This window comes from Lonchura striata, chromosome 7 (genome assembly GCF_050655825.1).
Source record: "Lonchura striata isolate lonStrDom1 chromosome 7, ASM5065582v1, whole genome shotgun sequence".
NCBI lineage: Eukaryota > Metazoa > Chordata > Aves > Passeriformes > Estrildidae > Lonchura > Lonchura striata.
The window spans coordinates 33,985,871-33,999,920 of NC_140709.1; the positions used below are offsets into that span (position 1 = coordinate 33,985,871).

At 43.3% G+C, this 14,050-nt stretch overlaps 1 protein-coding gene across 6 annotated transcripts in view; it reads left to right on the top strand.

Annotated features, from left to right (window-relative positions):
• The window catches only part of CPS1 (carbamoyl-phosphate synthase 1), a 125,499-nt gene that overhangs the window by 19,145 nt on the left and 92,304 nt on the right, over nt 1-14,050 (top strand). For 5 of the 6 annotated variants that reach the window (XR_014956809.1, XM_085585461.1, XM_085585462.1 and 2 more), the window contains 5 exons: nt 2,368-2,512; nt 8,738-8,847; nt 12,736-12,880; nt 13,467-13,556; nt 13,959-14,015. Coding sequence is in view for 5 of the 6 variants with exons in the window: in XM_085585461.1 (XP_085441587.1) it covers nt 2,368-2,512; nt 8,738-8,847; nt 12,736-12,880; nt 13,467-13,556; nt 13,959-14,015 (547 nt within the window). In the remaining variant the exon portion in view is untranslated. The remainder of the gene's footprint in view (nt 1-2,367; nt 2,513-8,737; nt 8,848-12,735; nt 12,881-13,466; nt 13,557-13,958; nt 14,016-14,050) is intronic. The other variant, XM_085585464.1, reaches the window with a different exon arrangement.

The following is a 14,050-nucleotide window of genomic DNA, read 5'->3' on the forward strand; positions in this document are numbered from 1 at the left end:
AAACTAATTTTTTTGCCTGTGGGTCACCCCTATAGCATTTAATCCTTACCACAGCTTCCACATTAGGTCTGTATGTGTACAGCAGATCCCTGGCACACTGAACACAGGGCGTATGTGGTTATGCAGCTCTTTGCACTTGCAAGGTGCCACTCTGCCAAAAGGTATGGTCCATTTTCTGCTCATTCCTTATGCCCTGTGTTCATGAATGGCCTCGTGGTGCAAGGAAGAGGTGAGGTTTTATGGTGTGTCCTCACTACAACTCTCATGGAGGAAGAGGGAAGTTAGGAATTAGCAGTTAGGGTGCTGAAATATCATTTGATTCTGGTTCAAACATGGATCCCAGGGCCCAAAATCACTCCCTGATGTTGGCAGAGAGTAAAATGGAGTGTAGAATTTCCTGTTCAGTACAGCCATAACAAGTAATCTTCCAAAAGCTGTGTATTGCACTCATGGCAATTTAAAGCTAGCATAATGTGAAATGTGACTTTGGAAGAAAGTTCTTCTGAACTGCATGTGTGAGCTAACGTGTTTGGATATTAAGATGACCTTTCTTGTTCAAAGCAAAGGTTTTTACACTCCAGTCACTTGTAAGCAGGGCTTTGACTTCTGGTTCACTACAGACTAGAGCCAAGAAAATTAAGGAAGAGCTAACAAAAATATTTATCAGTCCTCCGTATTTATTTATTTGTTTGCAAAAAGCAAAATCTGTCTCTCTTGAGCTCCTCCAACAAATCAGAATGATTGCCAGATATCTTCTTGTAGGAAAAATTATAATGCCCTAAACCAAAGTGAAGTTATCAGGCTCGGTTCTCCTGGCTCTGCACACCTGTAAAGTCCATGTTGAAGCAGTGAGCTTCTGTATATCCAGTCTGTTTTCTACCCTATCTGTGTCTATCTCTTTCAATCATCTGGATTCTGGCCTTTTGTATGTGTTTCTCTTTCAAATATCCAGAAAGCTTTTCATGCCATGCAGGGTAACCAAACCCATTGCCCCCTCTTCTCTCTATCTTTTATGATGTTCATGACTGTTCAACCTGGTGAATATATAATGAACTGCACAGGAAATATTTTTATTTTTATTTTTATGTGGTAGTGGTGTCAATTTAGACTAATCTCAAATCACTGCATAAAAAGAAGTCATGACTATAACTGCCACCATGACTGAAAAGGATTTAGTCACCTAAATCCTTTACAGCAGAATGTGTCCAGCTGCACAAAAAAATCTGGGTGTATATTGCTTCAAGCCTATTAAAACTTTGATCACCTGGGTTTCAAAAGATGTCTCTTCTTTTTAGTTCTTGAAGAATAATAAATGGGCATACTTCTCTCCCTGCTTTTGTCTTAATGAGGCATTTTCATCTCTGTCTAATGAGGAGTAGTATTCTTTATGAAGAGTACAGTGTTATAGGCAAAATATTTTAGTCATAAAGATGTGTAGTTGGGGAATAATATATGGAATTTTTCACTTTATTCCATGTGTTGACCATGAAGTATTACAAAAATATGTTCTTCTTTTGCAACCATTTGTTTTTTGTTGTAAAAAAATTTCTTTTTCATTAATTTGTGGACAGACAGTACTTTGGAATCTGTGCTAGAACATGCTCTCCAAACACAGAAGCAAGATTTCATCTTTCCATGGAATTTGATTTTCCTGCTTCACATCCTTTAGTACAAGTATGCTTGTAGCAGCCACAGGCTGTCACACAGCCAGCATGCAGACCCCATGTTGAGAGCTGGCCCCTGTGCTGCTCAGAATCATGGAGTGGTTTGAGTTGGAAGGGAATGCTGAAGATCATCCAGTGCCACCCCCTGCCACAGGCAGGGACACCTTCCACTATCCCAAGTTCCTCCAAGCCCTGTCCAATGTGGCCTTGGACACATCCAGGGATGGAGCAGCCACAGCTTCTCTGGGCAACCTGTGCCAGGGCCTCAGCACCCACCAGGGAAGAATTCCTTGCTGATATTTAATTTAAACCTGCTCTCTTTTAGTTTGAACCCACTTCCCCTTGTCCTGCCACTACATGCTCTTGTATTCTTGGGGTGATTTCTCCTTCAGGCTTTGCTGTCTTCCAGATGGTGTTCAAACCCCTGTGACAGTGCTCAGAGACCAGCCTGAGGAGAAATGTTGTAAGGATGCCTGAGCAAGCACCCCTCTGAGGAGGGGTGGGAAGAGGTGGGGCTGCACCTGGGACTTTTAATGGCAGAATAAATGGGAGGTGGAGGGCAGTGCTGTACAGTCAGTTCAGTGCTCCTGCTGTGCCTCTGTGCTCTTCCCCTGTGATCTACAGGAGTATATTGTCAGCACCAAATCTTGAAGAAATACATACAAGCAGATTTTTGTTTTCTCTTCTGTTCTTTAAACTTTAGTTACCCATCGGCAGCTTTCAAGATGACAAGAATTTTGACAGCTTGCAAAGTGATGAAGACTTTGAAAGGCAGATTGGAGTTTTGCAATGTGTCTGCTGATCACTGGAGTTTCTCAAGGACAGGTACCAGACTGTTGAACATCAAGGTAACAGTGAACTACTGTTGTTTAATAGACGAGTTTGGCATGCAGTGATAACTTGCTGGAGATAACAGGGCTTACCTAGAGACATGAACCAGAGAAAATTTGTCTGAACCCTAAGCAAGGGGGTTGCTTGGCTAAATGGTCTTATTAGCTAAGCAAACATACTTTTTGTCTAGTCTGGAATGGAAGTTATAGGGTAAATTACACCAAAAGGTGTAGGTTCAGGGTTTCAGTTAATTATTATATGGTATTTTCTTTAGAAACACCTCACCCTTCTACAGGACTGATAGCTAACAGAACAGATGTTTCAATCCATATGAGAATGAATTGGCTGAATATTTAAAATTGTGCATCACTTGAAGCATATAATGAATCCTACTGAATCCATACAGAATCCATTTTCAATGTATTAGAAACTACAGTGGCTCTGAGGTTAACTGGAGAGGTAGACAGCTCTTGTGAATGCATCAGTGTATCAGCTCTTGATTTATAGGAGCTGGAGTACTCCGTTGATTTCCCCAGTTTTCTAGTGCTCTTTGCTACAGGAGCTGGAGTAAATGGGTGGAATGGGACTTTCTGTGGGGGGTTCTGTAGCACTGCAGTGCTGTGAGTTCTGCATGCACTTTGCATTGAAAAGGCACTTTTGCACAGGTGCTGTGTTGAATGAACAGTGCAATAGAATTAGTAACTGGGGGAGTGGTGTTTCAGAGAGTGGTAGGGAAGAGCATAGAGAGACTTGGACTGCAGCTGCTGCCTTACCTGGCAGGGTGTTCCAGAGGGCTGATCATTATCACTTCTGTCCACTGAGGACTAGGGTTTCTCTTACCTGTCCCACAGCCACTCATTTTCTGGGAGTTCTTTGAGCTCATTGCAACAGACCAGTTACTTGGCAGGACAAAAGGGGAATGGATTCAAACTGACAGAGAATTAGCAATAAATTCTTTATTGCAAAGGTGGTGAGGCACTGGAAACAGGCTGCACAGAGAAGCTGTGGCAGCCATGTCCCTGGAGGTGATCAAGGCCAGGTTAGACAGGGCTCTGAGCAACCTTCCAGTGGAAGGTGTCTCTGCTCATGGCAAGGGATTGGAACACGGTGATCTTTAAGGTCCCTTCCAACCCAAACGATTCTATGATTCTATGCAGAAGAATTCAGGATAAGGCAAGAAGTATTCCTGTTTATACACCTTCTTTCAGCACATGAGTTCCCAGTTTCTTTGCATCAGAGTGTGGAAGCTAAGTCTAGTTGTGAGGCAAGTGACCAAGCAGTGACCCATGGCTGGGTTTGGTGTTCCAACCAGCCTTAGAGGGAATGGGTATTTTTGAGAAATTTGAGGAAAGGGTGAAATGCAATGTAAGCATGCTGGAGTTAAAGAAACATTTAGACAATACTCAGGCACATGATGGGATTCTTGGGGTTGTCCTGTGCAGGGACAGGAGCTGGATGAACTTGATGAGCCTTGTAGATCCTTTTCAACTCAGGATAATCTATGATCCATGATGCTGTGTGTGGACTAATGGCAGTATTAGGTAATGGTCTCATTCTTCCATTATTGGAGGCTTAAATGAGAATTTAGTTGCCTTTAATTGCTTTTTCTTGCTGGGCTATTTTAGCAAACATAAAAAAATACAATGAAAACATCTAACCTGTGCATAAATTAAGTATTAGACAGCATGAGGGAGAGGTGGTAGTTTTAGAAAAATGCCTAAAAATGTTTCTCCCAAGTCTGTATTCTGTCCAGTTTAAACTCACCCTCTGTGGGGAAACACCATGTAGGTGAGTAGTGTTAGATTTGGGATCTCACAGGTCCATATTTTTCTGTTACATCCCATCCTTCCGTTCTAAAGAAGAGATGGGCATCCATGAGCGAAAGAGGGGCAGAGAGCAGACCAGAGACCCCTCAGGACTCTCAGCAGGGGTGTTTAGCATCACTGGTTTCAGGTTAATCAAGCCTGTTTAAAATTCAGGAATAGGCAGAGAGACTGCTGGTTGAAGCTCTTATTGTTTAATGCTCCTCTGAGGCCAATGTAGTTAAACGGGCATGTAAAGGTAGTAGGAGCAATAAATAGGTGGCTTGTAACAGTACAGCTGGCTCACTGAGGAGAGACTTGGGAGAGCTATAAAAACCACCAGGAATGAGCTAAAAATGTAGTCAGAAATGAGAGGGAGATGAGCAAGATTTTGTAGAGTGCTGGCTTTAGAAATTACTTTAGATTACTGCAAAAGGACTCTTCAAATGTGTTGTATTGCACTAAAACAATCTAAGACAAATGTATTTGAGGCAGGTGGAAAGAAATGGAACAGTGACTGCAAGGGGAGTAGAGAGGTAGGTTAGGAAGCTAAAGATGAGTCACAAGGAGTGACAATGAGTCCATTCCTTGTTTTGGACATGAAGGGGAGGTAGAATGGGGCCCATTCCCATACAGATGGGGGGAACTTAGTGAACTGCTACTGTGGTTGGGGAAAGGCAATTTCCATGCTCATTTCCATGGGTCCTCAGTGACTTGTGCTAGGTATCTCATCTGGCTTGGTTCACTCTTCTCCTTTGAGTTTTGTTATGGACAAAATATTTGAGGCATTGTTGTGAACAGCCATGACAAGAGTTCAAGTTGTAGGAACTGTGACTTTGCTACCATGGTACTTGTGTTGCTTTTCTTTGCCTTTGTCTTGGATGATAAAATAATTAATCCAGTGCTTCTCCCCCAAAAAATATCCTAAGTGTGGAGCTTCTTTGGTGTATCCCAAAACACTCACCTTGACTCATTCTTTTTTCTTGCCCTGTCTTCTTCTCTCAATGTTAGCCAGAAACAAATGTGCTAGAGCAAAATCAGATAGATACAGATATATATACACAGGGTTGGCAAAGAAAGTCATGACAGCCATGCCCAGATAGATTTCCAGCCTGTGATGGCATAGTACAAGGAGAGTAAGAATTAGTTTGATTTTTCTATCAAAGATTAAACTACTCCTTTGTTGCTGGCTATTTGATCTTGGCAGAGACAAATGTAGCTCAGTCTTGGCACCAGCTATTGTAGAAGCAATCTTAGAGCTTTTGGACTCTTTTCTGCTTCTGGTATGTCAGCTGTTCTGTAGCCAGCCACAGGTGAGCCAAGAAATGTGGCAGAGAAGTTGTGCTGCATGGAATGGTACTGTAGATCTTTTGAGATTTTGCAGATCTTTATAATCCACTTTTTAGATGGGGAGGGCTGCTACAGCAGGGAACTAACTGGAACTGATTCCATCTGCTTTCTTACTTTCTTACTGGGTTTCAGTTTGTTTTTCTTTTAACTTCTTAAGTGCTTTCTTTGCTGGATGTGTGAAGTGCTTGGTGAAGTGGGACCTGAACTAGTTGACTCTTCAAGCTGCTTTGACAAAATACACAAAATCTATCAATGTGACATCAGCATGACCCTTTCTGTTAGCCATCTTCATCCTCAAAGCTCTTGAAGAGTACTGCAGCCTCTCTAGAGCACAAGGCTCTCTGCTAAAGGTGAAGCTACTAATGTGTAGGAAGAACAAATCAGATTGCAAATAGCATATCTTACACTGGGGGTGTGTGGCAGAAACAATTTAGTTGAGATTACAACAGAAATTTATCTGAGGCTATGTGGGGATGCTTTTGAGAAGGGTGAAAACAGAAGGACCTTATGGAAGCTTTTGGGGGTTGTGTATTTCTTGCTTATTCTTTTTTTGAAAGTAAGTATTTCTCCCACTTGATCCCTGATTGAGCCAACAGGCTTTCTCTGTAGCCTGTAAATCATTTTCACCTTAAAAACAAAACTGAAAAAATAAGGTAGGCTGGCAGCTTAGGGATATGGTAACACCTCCACTGGAAATGTAAACAAGAATAATTGCTTTGAGAATGCTCAATGAACCAACCACTTAATTAAGAATAATAAATCAAGGAAGGGAGGGAAACATTTGAACATCTATCCCCTGCTACAGCTGAACTTGCAGGTAGGTTATGTGTTGCTCAGGGACATTTTTCTGCATTACTTGAATACTGTGTAGGGGCTCTACTAGTATAATAAGGGCTTCTGTTCAACAGAAATGATTTCTGTGCTGTCTGATTTAGAAGGGAGGTGGGCAGTGATGGGAGGAAGGCCATGCAGATCCCTGCCAAGTACTATAGTGAGGGTGAGGTTCTGAAGCTCACAGTGATTGCTCTGGAGTTTGGCCTTCACCACTTGGATGAATCTTAAATTTTCTGGTCATTCCACCATTGTGGACTTTGTTTCCTGAAGGATTCTGCCAGGGTTGGTGGCAGGACCACAATTCAGGCAACTGCCCCAAGGTGTGCCCAGTGGTGGGACCTACTTGAAGTGGAGTTGCTGTTTGTGTGGAGTCCAAACTGTGGCCTGCTGGGGAAGGCATCCAGCTTTTAACACCAAGGCTGGCAGAAACTATATCCAGTAGTCAGTGTTCCATGTGGGCAGAGTAGGTTGGGCTTTTCAAAAGAGCAGAGGTCTGTCCAAAGCCCAGCTGGAGGCACCCACACCCCACTCTGTGCTGTGCTTTGAGTGTCTGGCAGTTCTCTGCAGTGAGAGGCACAGGGAGATTAGGGAGCCCACGAACCTGTCCTTTTAATTTGTTCTAAACCCAGGGGATTTAGCCACAAAAATTCTGTTTATAACTGGGGAGGGAGGAGATTTGGGTGTTGCTGGCTAAACTGTCCAATGGTGTGGGAATGTTCCAGAAGTTATGGCTAAATCTTTGGACAATGACTGGGTGTTTGACATTAATGGGGAAAAAATGGCAAGGCTAAAAGCATCCCAGATGCACAGAATTCAATTACTTGGCAGTGCAGTTTGATTTTTAGTGCATTTTGCAGTACATTAGTAATTGATCTGTGTGGTATTTGTAACTGCAGAGGGGCTCTAAATGAATGTTTGTCATGATTGTTACAAAATGTTCAATACTGAGAATTAAATTTCTCCTTGCTGTGATTGTTCATCTGATTTACAGCTAATGGAAAATAGCTCTCCAGCTCCTTTCTGCAGCAAATTGATCTTGATTTTTCTTTTCAAAATCCCAGTAAGAGGAATAGTTCTGTAAAAGAAACTAATATGAAGCTAAATCATGGTGAGAGCTGCTTCCTGTGGACGTGCTTGGCACGTTTTCTGTGGCACAGACCACTTGGATTTTGCACTGGTGGTCACTCTGGCTGTGCCTAGGAGACAGCTGTGCTTCTGCTTTCCGGAAGTGGAGATTTATCAGGGTCCTGAAAGTTCATAACCCAAAATCTTTTAAGCCAGGAATTCATTGGCAAATTTATTTGCAGCTTTGTTTACTCTTTCTCTTCCTCTGCATGTCACCAGTGATCTTGCTGTTTGAGGGAATCTCCCAAATCATTCTGTAATTTCTGCTGTGCATGTAGTCATTATTTATTAGAAGGTGGAGTTCTCTAGTGGTTTCCCATCCAGTGCCTGGACAGGGTAAGAAAGATTTAGTTTCCAAGTGGGGCCCAAAAGGGTAGTACATTTAATCTGAAACAAAGACCCAGTTGTGACAATGAATCTTGTAAGGACTCCTGTAAAACTTCCTCGCCTACTTGCCTTGGCCGTAAAATAGTGATGAAGCCTGGAAGGGATCCCTCAGTTAGTGTGGGACTCAGTTCTGCTGAACCCTCTCTGGAAGAGGTATGATTTCCTCTAGGCTGCTTGTTTCATAGCTTCTTCTTCTGGGACAATTTATGCCTATCCCTGAGGTAACTGAGTCCATGAACATCCATCTGATCCATGAATTCCTCTGGTCTAGTGTCCTACAGCAGAATAGACTGCTATTTTGAACTTTGCTGTCTGACACCAGTTCAACTAAGCACACACCTATTTTTAGTGGCATTGCTGTATGGTTGCACCAGAAGTTAAGCACCTATCAAAGGTCAGAGCTGGATGGGAGCCAGCAGCAGGCCTTGAGCAAACATTGAGGAGGCAAGTGATCCTTTCCCTACAGGGTTATGATGTTGGGAAATTGCAAGATTTCATACGTGGAAAAAATGAGCTAAGGCATAGGAAAGGGTGATCCCACAGTAATAGCAGCACATGCTCTGCTTGCAGTGAGGTTTGCCAGCTCATTAGGATAACAATATTTCCTAAGTGTTAGAAAGAAAAAAGGCATCAGACTAGTGAAAGAGGTAATATCTGCATGAAAGGCAGGCATCCTAGGTGTTACCTATATAAACATCAAGCCTTTCCTCCTGTGTCTGAGTCTCTTCATGTGCCTTTCCCTAGGTGCAGACAGCGAACTTGGTGCTGGAAGATGGGATGAAGATGAAGGGCTATTCTTTTGGCCATCCATCCTCCACAGCAGGGGAAGTTGTGTTCAACACGGGGCTCTCTGGGTAAGGCAACTGCAAATGACATATGAGCATCAGTACTTCTCTGGAAGCTTGTTGAAGTGTGAAAGCTGCTTTTTCCAAGCTCGTAGGTTCCTGATCCAAGCAAGTAGTTTTCTATATAAGGCTACATTGTGGTCCAGAGGTACAGAGAGGGAGAGAATTAATGAAGATGTCTCAGGCAGACCTCTTGTGCCCGAAGCATTTGTGGTGATAAGCCCCTTTAAAGGCTGATCTAATAATAATGAGATTGATAGGGTTTGATCACTTCCTAATGAACTGCTGAGTCAGAGCAGAGAAGATATCTGTTCTCCCTCCAGTGCCCAAATGAGTATAGAGGTTTGAAGCAACTGCAGTCTTCTTGGTAATGGAACTTGGCTTCTGAGTGCAAAATTTTTAAACCCCAGGTTGGTCACTTTTATGACCCATCTTTTATGTAATTTGTTGGCTCATACCACAGGTAAGCAAGCTTTTGCATTCTGTGCCTTTCCAGCTAAAGGGAAGGATCAGATTCATGCCTAACCTAGTATGATTTTCTGTCTTCTTGAGTGGTAGAAACCTATGGCTCACTTAGGTTGGCAGCCAGATGCTGCCAGTGCTTTTGTTAGACTGCTTGTGCAGAGGAATGGGGCTTTTGGTAAGGACAGGGACATATCCCTGGGGATATCTCTCAGATCTCTGAAGTTGTTGATGCTTGAGCTTCTTCTGCAGTCATTCATTGCTGTCTTTGCTCATCTGCTTTGTGTTCTCTCAATTTATGCTCTCCTTTGGAGATCTCAGTACTCACAGGTTGAGTTTTAAAATTATACCATTGGTGAGAATGTTAAATTGCTGCAGAGGGGAATCAGTTTGCAGTTTTGCATTAGGAGACAATTATTTAAGCATTTTGACAGCACTAATTACCGGCTGTGTTAATATACCTGCCAACAAACCACTGTTTAAAATAGATCAGAATGATGGAGGGCACCAGAATTCTCTTCTCATTGATAGATTATGGGCCATAAATCTTGGCACATCACAAAAGTCAAGGAGGACCTGAAGGATTAATTTCCTCTCCACATGTTACTGTGGCAGTAGAAGTTGTGTTTGTTCATTGTCTAATCTTTTGGAGAGAATGCTGTGACAGAGCTCTCTTCTGTGCTGGGAAGCATATGGGCATGGAGAAAACAATCAAAATGTAAGGTAGGATCTTCAGAGCCCCCTATACAGAATATGACCTTGATTAACTCAGAGAAATGGAAGACAAGATTTTGCAGCATTTTTGCAGAACATAAAGGTGGCAGATTCCCTTACCAGTCCAGGGATTGCTGTCCATTGAAAGGAGCCCTGTAGCTGTACCTCCTGCTCCTGCTCAGAGATCAAGATCTGTGAATCCAGAGGAACCCAGCTGTCCCTTCTCCCTGACACAGGGAGAGCTGTGCCAGGGTAAAGGAGGTGCTGCTGGGGCATGCAGCAGTTTGGCAAGATAGGGAGCAAGGGGTGAGTGCAGGGGTGCTGATAAGCCTCAGAGCTGCTTTCTGTGAAGTGTGTGTTTCTGGTTGCTGAGTGGGGTCAGCATGGGCTCTGTCCTGGGGTGGTTAATAGGCTGCTCTGCACTGTGTGTGCTCAACTGGACTCTCACATTCTGATTCATGCTATAGAAACAGGAGGCAAAGCACTCTATGTGTATGCAGCTGTCAGGCTTGAGAGAGGCTGAAGCTTGCTGAAATGTTGACATATTACTCTGGAATAGAAGGCAAAGAACACTTTTTTGTGGGTGAGATGTTGCATTTTTGATAGAAAAGCATGAGAATGAACTTCTCAGAAGTATTTGCTGAAAAAAATAAGGCTACGATTGCAGCCATGTATTTGGCATAGGAACAAAAAGATGAGATTTCCAATTAAGAAAGAAGAGTTACAACCCATAAAATGTCCCATGTTTGAAATGGCTCCATAAAGGTGTTTATCTCTAATAAATGTGTATTTCCCATGATATTCTAGTGAGAGAATGGGTTGACAGGAGTTTACTGAAATCAGGCAGACCTTTGGGCAGGCACAGCAAGGATTAGACCTTGCAGCACGTTTGGAGCTGGTGTGCCCATCTGCTCCTCTGTGCTCCACATGGCATTGCTCCTGGGCATTGTCTGAGCTCTGCCTGCACACCCCACCCAGACCCAATGGCTCTCTGTCCTTGTTTGCTGATCACAAATGACATGCAAAAGTTAATGACATCAGCTTTGTCAGTAACAAGTAGTCTTTTAGAGGCATAACCAATTAGCTCAGAAGGAGGGAACGATGCCCAGCATGCATGTGCCACATGCCTGGTACCTACTGCAGTTTTGGGATCACACTGCACTTTGTATGGTTGGTTACCTGCAGCTGCAAATGTAGATTTGAACATCAGGACAGGCTTACCTGAAAACATTTCCTGGCCATTGTTTCTTCGACCTGTCATTTCTCAGAGCTGGCTGGTGTGTTTATTGTCTGTATCTGCCAACAGCCAGTCCTGCTTCTGTGAAGAGTTTCCCAATGTTTGACAATTAATCTTCTGGCAGTAAGTCTGGTGTTCCATAAAAATGTCTCTTGTGACTTGCTGATATCTGGTAGACGGCTGGAGTTGCCAATTATGTATTGTTCAAACAATAATGACAATAATTTATTATATTTTGTATAGGGTAGATTTGTCCTGAAGTGTCTTTATGCATTTGCCTCAATATTTGTGGGGATAACTTCATCTGTTGCTAAATTGCAGCTGGTTTTGGGTTGAAAGACAGTAATTATTAAAGGGATATTTGCAACAATATACTACAGTATAAGGGAGAAAGTGAAGGACTGTCTGTTAATTTGGAGCTGAAGAATAGGAGCATATAGACCACATCTACCCTGTGCCCCTATATGTTGTTGAAAGTGGGGCTGGACCTACTAGGTCCAGAGGTAATACTTTGTGGAATCCTAGATCCTCTGCTGCAGAATAATGTCCCAGTGTGCTTTTAGATCTGTCCTTGCTGAGAAGGGCATTCAGGCAGCTGCTTGACAAACTGCCAGGCTTCTGCCTGGGCTAATGACAGGATGTGCTCTGGGGCCTTGTGACCAGGGGTGGAATGCTGAATCCCAAAGCATTGTCTTCAACTTTCCTTCTTCAGGGATACACAAACCAGCTTCCAAGCACTTGGGAGTCTTGTCAGGTGAAATGAATGGTGCTCTGTGGGTGGGAAAGTGGAGATTGCCTAGAAGAGATGCCAGCCTTCTGCTGGGAGAAACTACAGGAGTGGAACCATGGCAGGGTTTGTTGACAGAGCAGGTGGCAGAGAAGGACCCAGAGCAGTGATGAGGAATCCCAAGGACTTGTCTGTGTCCTCTCCCACAAAAAGAGCAGTTACAGCCCTGAGCATCCCAAGACAAGCTCCAGAGTGTGGCAGGGACAAAGCCTGGGCAAACAGCTCTGCTGTCTGCTGGTTTTTCATTTGGAGCCTTCTGCTGCCCCTGAGAGGGGAAAGCTCTTAGAGCACGTGGAGGGCAGGGCACAGCACTGCCCAGGGAGAGGCCAGGCCAAGCTGTTATCACAGGGTCCAGTGATACTCTGTGCAGAGCTGACATCTCCCTGCCCTCCCTGTACTTGTTTCTCATGGTAAATCAAAGGACTCTGAGTTTGTTGATAGCTTCTGTGCTTCTCTTAAATGAGACATGAGAAGCCAAAGTCTTTCCTTGTTCTCCATGTGAAATGTTTAATCACAAATGGCTAAGTCAGGGCATATTCACAGATGTGTTTGCTTTTATTCTGAGACTATCTTCACACGAATACCATTTCTGTCTTCTTGTCATGTGGGAATTCAGACCTGCGTGTTTTCACTGGTTCTTTTGTTTTCCTTTTGACTCCAGACCAATTTATTTTTCTTCTACCGTTTCCTCACCTAGATACACTGAAGCTTTGACAGATCCCAGCTACAAAGGACAGATTCTTACCCTGGCTAACCCCATAGTTGGGAATGGTGGAGTGCCTGACACGGCTGCTTTGGATGAAATGGGCCTCAGGAGATTTCTGGAGTCTGATGGGATCAAGGTAATAGTGGGAGAAGCAGTGTTGACCAAAGGGTTATGGCCAGCAGCTAATGTGCTCTGAGTGTCTAAGAGTTTACTGGCTCCCTCCTAGAAGGAATCAGTGATATCCAGCCTTGCTTTTTCTCCTTCTGGATATTGTCCTTTGGAGGAATGGTGGCAAAAAATACTCCATCTTGATTTCTGTACTAAGGCATGTGCCTTCTGGAAGTATCTATTCTGAGGTGAAATAACTGTTTTATACACTAACTCCATTGACAAATGGAGCTGACTTTTGAAATGAAAGGTTACTTAAAAGTGAAAAGTTTTCTTATTAAAAAAAAAACAAAACAACACATTTTGTCTTGTTTTAAATTTCCATTTCTTTCTTTTGACAAGAAGTGTTTTGTCAGCTCAGTGTGATTTGCAGCTTTGGTTACCAAGCCACATTCTTCTATGGATTTCCTGGTCAAAATGCCCAGGTACAGTCATGAGCTAGCCTGAAGTCTGTCCATGATATGGTTTATGGTGAATGAATAGTGCAAATTGAAGGTATGGGATAAGTACAAAGGTGATCCTACAGTGCAAAATTATGTTTCTTCTGTCTACAGGTTTCAGGTTTACTGGTGCTGGATTACAGCAATGAGTACAGCCACTGGCAGGCTACTAGGAGCCTGGGAGAGTGGTTGCAAGAAGAACAGGTGAGTAGTCTAGATGTAACAGCATGGTGAGAACTGACCTGGGTGGAAAGACAAGCTCTTTATTTTTAGAGAAGAAACTAGATTTGAACATCTCAGCTATTTATGAATGATAATAAAGAGGAGAAGTGAAAAGCTGCCATGAGGCAGCCATGGTAAAACTGCTGTTGAGAGCCTGAGCTCCTAACACAAGGCCAGGCTGGATGGGGCTGTGAGCAGCCTGGTCTAGTGGAAGGTTTCCCTGTCCATGGCAGGGGTTGGGAATGAGATGAGCTTTAAGGTGTCTGCCAATCCAAACTGTTCTATGATTCTGTGACATGTCCTCAAAAAGTGATCTGGCTGCTGCCTTCTTCCCATTTTGTTTTTAGCTGCTTGTTCTCTGACTTATCCTTGGGTTTTCTTCAGGTGCCTGCACTATACGGGATTGATACCAGAATGTTGTCCAAATTAATTCGTGACAAGGTATGATCTGCTTCCCTTGATCCAGTTGCCTTAAC